The sequence below is a fragment of the Gopherus evgoodei genome, unplaced genomic scaffold (genome assembly GCF_007399415.2).
Source record: "Gopherus evgoodei ecotype Sinaloan lineage unplaced genomic scaffold, rGopEvg1_v1.p scaffold_68_arrow_ctg1, whole genome shotgun sequence".
NCBI classification, from domain to species: Eukaryota; Metazoa; Chordata; order Testudines; family Testudinidae; genus Gopherus; species Gopherus evgoodei.
Window position 1 is genome coordinate 261,644 of NW_022060089.1, and position 5,729 is coordinate 267,372.

General features: G+C 49.9%; 1 protein-coding gene across 1 annotated transcript; it reads left to right on the top strand.

The window, feature by feature from the left end:
• Window positions 1-969, top strand: LOC115643724 (olfactory receptor 51G2-like). The gene has a single exon (XM_030547722.1). It carries the CDS (start codon window positions 34-36, stop codon window positions 967-969), a length of 936 nt encoding a protein of 311 aa, XP_030403582.1. The 5' UTR covers window positions 1-33.
• The last annotated feature ends 4,760 nt before the right edge of the window (window positions 970-5,729 follow it).

The window sequence follows — 5,729 nt, forward strand, 5'->3', positions numbered from 1 at the left end:
AGTTCAGAACTCCTCAGACATGCGCAGTCCATAATGTCAGCTGTAAATGACACCAAATTGAACTCTGCAGTGTTCCTTCTCACTGGGATACCTGGAAAGGAAGACGTCCATCTCTGGATCTCTATCCCCTTCTGCTTAATGTATGTTATTTCGATAGTAGGAAATTCAGTCATTCTGTTCATTGTAAAAACAGATCCAAGCCTCCATGAGCCCATGTACATTTTCCTCTCCATGTTGGCTGTCACAGACCTTGGCTTGTCGATATCCAGCATGCCGACGACACTGGGTATATTCTTGTTTAACTCTAGAGAGATCAGCCTCAATGCCTGTTTTGCCCAGCTGTTCTTCATTCACGTGCTTAAATTAATTGAATCCTCTGTGCTCTTGTTGTTGGCCTTTGACCGCTATATCGCGATCCGTAACCCGCTGAGATATGCTTCCATCTTAACCCTGCCAAGAATAGCCAAGATGGGACTGGTGTGTGTGCTAAGAGGGGTGGCTCTAATACTCACAAACCCTTTTCTCCTTCAACGGTTTCAATATTTTCGAGCCAATGTCCTCTCCCATTCCTACTGCCTGCACCAAGAGGTCATGAAGATGGCTTGTTCAGATATCAGAGTGAACAGCATCTATGGCTTGTCGGTTACAATCTTTACAGTGTGGTTGGACTCACTGCTCATCTTTCTCTCTTATGTGATGATCCTCAAGACAGTGCTGAGCATCACGTCCCATGCAAAGTGTCTTAGGGCTCTGAACACCTGCGTCTCTCACCTCTGCGTTGTCCTGCTCTTCTACACGCCAATGATCGCCCTCTCTGTGATGCACAGATTTGGGGAGGGGTCTTCTCCTTTGCTTCAGATTCTCCTGGCCTATATCTATGTTCTCGTCCCACCCCTGATGAATCCAATTGTGTACAGCATGAAAAGCAAACACCTTCGTGCGAGGATAATCAGGGTGTTCATCAAGTGAAAGGTCAGTTCATCATCCAGCTCCAGCGCTGACGACAAGGGAGATGAAAAATACAGGCCACCTATTCTATCATGGACCCTTAAATCAAAAACGACATGAGCTACTGTTCTCCACTATGTAGAGACAGGTTCAGACGGGGTCTAAGTCCTGGAGTAACTGGAGAGCGGCTGGTGAGGGATGACAATGCACTCGGGGAAGGAGACCAAGGCAGGCAGCAGCGTTTAAAAAGTGACTTTGTGGAGAGCCAGGGGACAGGTGGGATGTTGGCACCTAAAGAGCTACATCAGTGGCTGCCCCAACCTCAGAATTCCTCTCGATACAGACAATAAAGAGAAGGAAGGTAGATGTTGTTTCCCATTCCACCTGGCCTGTCACTGTCCCATCTGTGATTCAACATTCATGTGCTATGAAAAAAGCTGCAGAGCTGTTCTTCTGGCACAATCCTGGCCCTTCCTGAGCTCTCTGGGTGCTGTGTGATCCATGGGGGCTGCATCAGCTGTGGACAGGAGCTATTCGAGGGACACGGACACTCACCCTTCCCCTACACCCTCAGCCAAGTGTTTGTGACTGAGTCATGTCAGACACATGATTAACACAGGAGCCCCAGAAGAAGCCATTCAGGCTGTCAATAACCTATTCCCAGATTTGTATCTTAGCGTCCAAAATATGGGGGTTAGCATGAAAACCTCCAAGCTTAGTTACCAGCTTGGACCTGGTACTGCTGCCACCGCCCAAAATATTAGAGTGTTTTGGGGCACTCTGGTCCCCCCAAAAACCTTCCCTGGGGACCCCCAGACCCAAATCCCTTGAGTCTCACAACAAAGGGAAATAAACTTTTTCCCTTCCCCCCCCCCAGGTGTTCCTGGAGAGATACACAGAAGCAAACTCCGTGAAGCTAAACAGAGGGATTCCACCCTCCCCGTTCCCAGCCTGGAGAACAGAATTACCGAGAGTCAATCTCTCTTCCCCCCTCACCCAGAGGGAATGCAAAGTCAGGCTAGTACATCTAACACACCCAGGTTTCCCCCTGACTTCTTCCTCCCACCAATTCCCTGGTGAGTACAGACTCAATTCCCTGGAGTTACCCAGTAAAGAAAAACTCCAACAAGTCTTAAAAAGAAAGCTTTATATAAAAAGAAAGAAAAATACATAAAAATGGTCTCTCTGTATTAAGGTGACAAATACAGGGTCAATTGCTTAAAAGAATATTAAATAAACAGCCTTATTCAAAAAGAATACAATTCAAAGCACTCCAGCAACTATAGACATGTAAATACAAAACAAAAAACCAACTTTGTACTCACAAATTGGAAACAGAAGATTAGAAAGCAGGAAATAGAAAAATCCTTCTCATAGCTGAGAGAGATTCAGGCAGACAGAAGACAAAAAACTCAGACACAAACTTCCCTCCACCCAGAGTTGAAAAAATCCTGTTTCCTGATTGGTCCTTTGGTCAGGTGCTTCAGGTTACTTTTTTTCCAGGTGAAAGAGACATTAACCCTTAGCTATCTGTTTATGACACAGGCAACCTCTCTACTCCTATTCATGGCTCTGCACACAACACACCTCTGAGCCCGCTCCCCACCGAGGCAGAGCAGAGCTGCATGCATGAGTGAGGATATGATACACAGGAGTCCTGGGAAGAGACTCAGGCCCAGGTTCCCTCCTCCTCCCCTTCATTTGTGCTGCCCCAGCAATGAAAAGGGGTGGAAATAGTCCTCATCTCCCCAACAGAGGCACAGCCAGCTCCAATCCCAGCCCAGCCCATTCACTGCAGGGTGACCACCCTTTCAAAATCAAAAGAAGGATAGAGGCAGGAGCCCCGCCTCCTCTGTGACACTGCCCCACTCCTCTTCTCCCCCATGAGGCCCCACCCTCTTCTCCCCTTCTTCCCCCAAGGCTCCACCCTCTCTCCAGGCCAGAAGCTATAGCTGGGCCATGGTGAAATGTGTCCGGGGAGCTAGAACCACTGTGAGGACCACCAGATCCTCCAGCTGCCCTGGACAGGAGGCTGAGGGGCCCAAGAGAAGCGCCCTGCCTGTGTCCCTGTCCCCCAGGATGCACCCCAGGGTTGTTGGAGAGTCTGAGGCTCCCCACAGCAGCCTGAGGTCCTGGGGTTACTCTTCCCATGGCCTGGCTGGTGGCCTGGCTGGGGGGAAGAGCCTCAGAGGATGTGGAGGAGTAGGGGGAAGGGCTTAGTGGGAAGAGATGGGACAGGGGATGGGGACTCCTTGGAAAAGGAGCAGGGGTTGTGGCAAGGCTGCTCCAATGTTCACCCCGAAAAGGAGTTTGGCGGGGAGCTCTTAAGTAAAGGAGGAGGATGGGGACAAAGGGTAGGAGACCTTGTGTTTTAGAGAAGATTGAATTAATGTGAACCCTCAAATTGGGCTTTTGTATTAAATATCCCAGGCGGAGAGTATGTCTTGAATGGACCTTAGAGGGAAGGGCAGGGTTCATGAAGGGCTACCGCAGTCCACAAGGGGGCACTCTGGGGTGGCCCCATCCACAGGGAGTTAGCGAGAGTGAGCTGTGAACTTGAAAACTGTTACCACTGGGCAGAGTTTAGCTCAGCCCCTAGGCTGCTCTAGACCTCACTGAGGCAGGGGGAGAACAGGCCAGTGAATCAAACCCCTGTAACTGGCTCTTTGCCATCCCTGCTCTCTACATGGTAGCAGGGATCTCTGTTGATGCAGCAGAGAATCCACCTGTACTTCTCACCACTCAGATGGCTGTAAGTCTGGCCCTGTCGTCTGGGCACTGCTCTGTCATTCAGGACAGCCGGGTTTGATTCCATTGCCAGGTGTAACCATGGGCAAAGCCATTGGCTGTCTCTGAGCCTCTGCACAGGTGGATAATAGCCCTGCCCTGCCTCACAGAAGTGGAGATAGGATAAATACGTACAAGGTACAGTGAGGGGTAGGTAGTAGAATTCTGAGGGGAATGTTGGAGTGTCACAAGGATACCGGGCCTTTCAGCACAGTCAGCAGACTGGTGTTTGCAGCCATTGAGGCTGAATGGGTCTAACTTCCAAATAATGGAGCAACATCCACAGGGGCCTCACCTTAGACTGTCTGGCTGGGAGAAAGCAGTCTGAGGGCAAAGGTCAGCTCCACACCTTGGCCCGGTAACATGGACACGGCTGAGCACTATGGTGACTGGGCCCAGGCTCACACAGGTTTCAGCACAAGCTGCTTCCTCAGGAAATGGGCAAACAGATGGGAAGATGCTCTCAGAGACACAGGGAAATGAGGCTGTGTCCAAAGAAGGGGCATATTCATGGGTGGGCCCAAATCGAGCAGAGCCTCCCCCAATCCAGTGACTGCAAATCCTGACCGCAGATCAGTGTCCAGATGTCCAGCCGTGTCTCTCTCCTGCCAGTCCCATGCGATGATGCCCTGCCCAAATGGGATGTGCCTCGTGGGTGCCTGTCTGGCCCAATAGCAGATTAACCACTGGGTCTGGGCCAACGGGGCCACCTCAATCTGCTCCACCTGCCCAGTGCTCCTGCAGAGAAGCAGGGTCCGAGCACGGGGGCTTGCCCTATTCCCCCCTCCCAGCACTCCTGTTGGGGTGTGGGTCAGGGTACAGGAAGAGGGGGAGAGGACAAGACCCAGCTCTTGGCCCACTCACAGGCAGGAGTGCCGGGCAGGGGAAGCGGGGCAATCCCCCTGCCTGGACCCCACTAACCTGCAGGAGCACTGGGCGAGGCAAGCCCCCGTAACCCAAACCCACTGTCTGGTGGGAGTGGGGGCTGCGGTAGGGGTGAGGAGTAAGCCTCAGTTGACCTGGCCCAGTCAGGACCCCACAAATCCTAATCTGCCTCTCTGGGGGGAGGCAGCCCCCCCAGCCCCCGTCATTGCCTGCCCACCTGAAAGCTAGGTCCAGTCAGTTTTCCTGTTTAGCTGCACCACTGGAGACCCTTGGCTTCCCAAAAGAATGTATGTTGGGCCAGTTCTGTTCCTCTGTCTCTAGAGCAAAGCCCAAGTAACTTAGCTTGTAGTGACATGTGAGATAGATGAGTGTAGATGTATGACAGCTGCCTGTTATTTTAAAATCATTTTCTCTAATGCTTTGTGCTGTTTGTTAATAAAGATACTACGTTTAAGCAGGCTGCATGTGACTGTATCGTTCTGGTCACAAGCACCCGAAGGGAAGAGACGGAGGTGTCCAGTCAGACCTGCTTGGTGATAAGCGTTTAGCATAGATGGGGCGTTGTTCCCGGTTGGAACAATGGGACAATTAAGAATATAAGAACATAAGAATGGCAATACTGAGTTAGACCAAAGTCCTGTGATGGTGCACCCCATAAGGACCTATGGAAATATGCTTATGAATGTATATATGACATAACTGGAATATGTTTTATGCTACATATGCCATGTATCCTATTTCTGTAAAGGTTATGATCTACTGAATCTATCCACCCTATTTGTATGCATGTGTCATTGTTGTATTCGAAGTTATGAATATTGCCTGTGTACTTGCTAAGTAACCTTAGTAAAGCATTTTGGTCAGCTTCCTGAGAATGGAATGTGTAAATTAAGTGTTCAATCAAGAAAACACTTAAAGGACAATGAATTTTTTGAAGGCTCCAATCCACATAAGAAGTCTACCTGAAGACGTTCAGGGTAGCATGTAAACAATGGCTTCTGCCTGTAAAAACTGAGTCATGCATTTTGTTCTATTTGTGAATGCAGGTTTTTGTACATAATTCTACGTTTGTAAGTTCAGCAGCTCCCATTGGCCTGAAGCAGTGATCC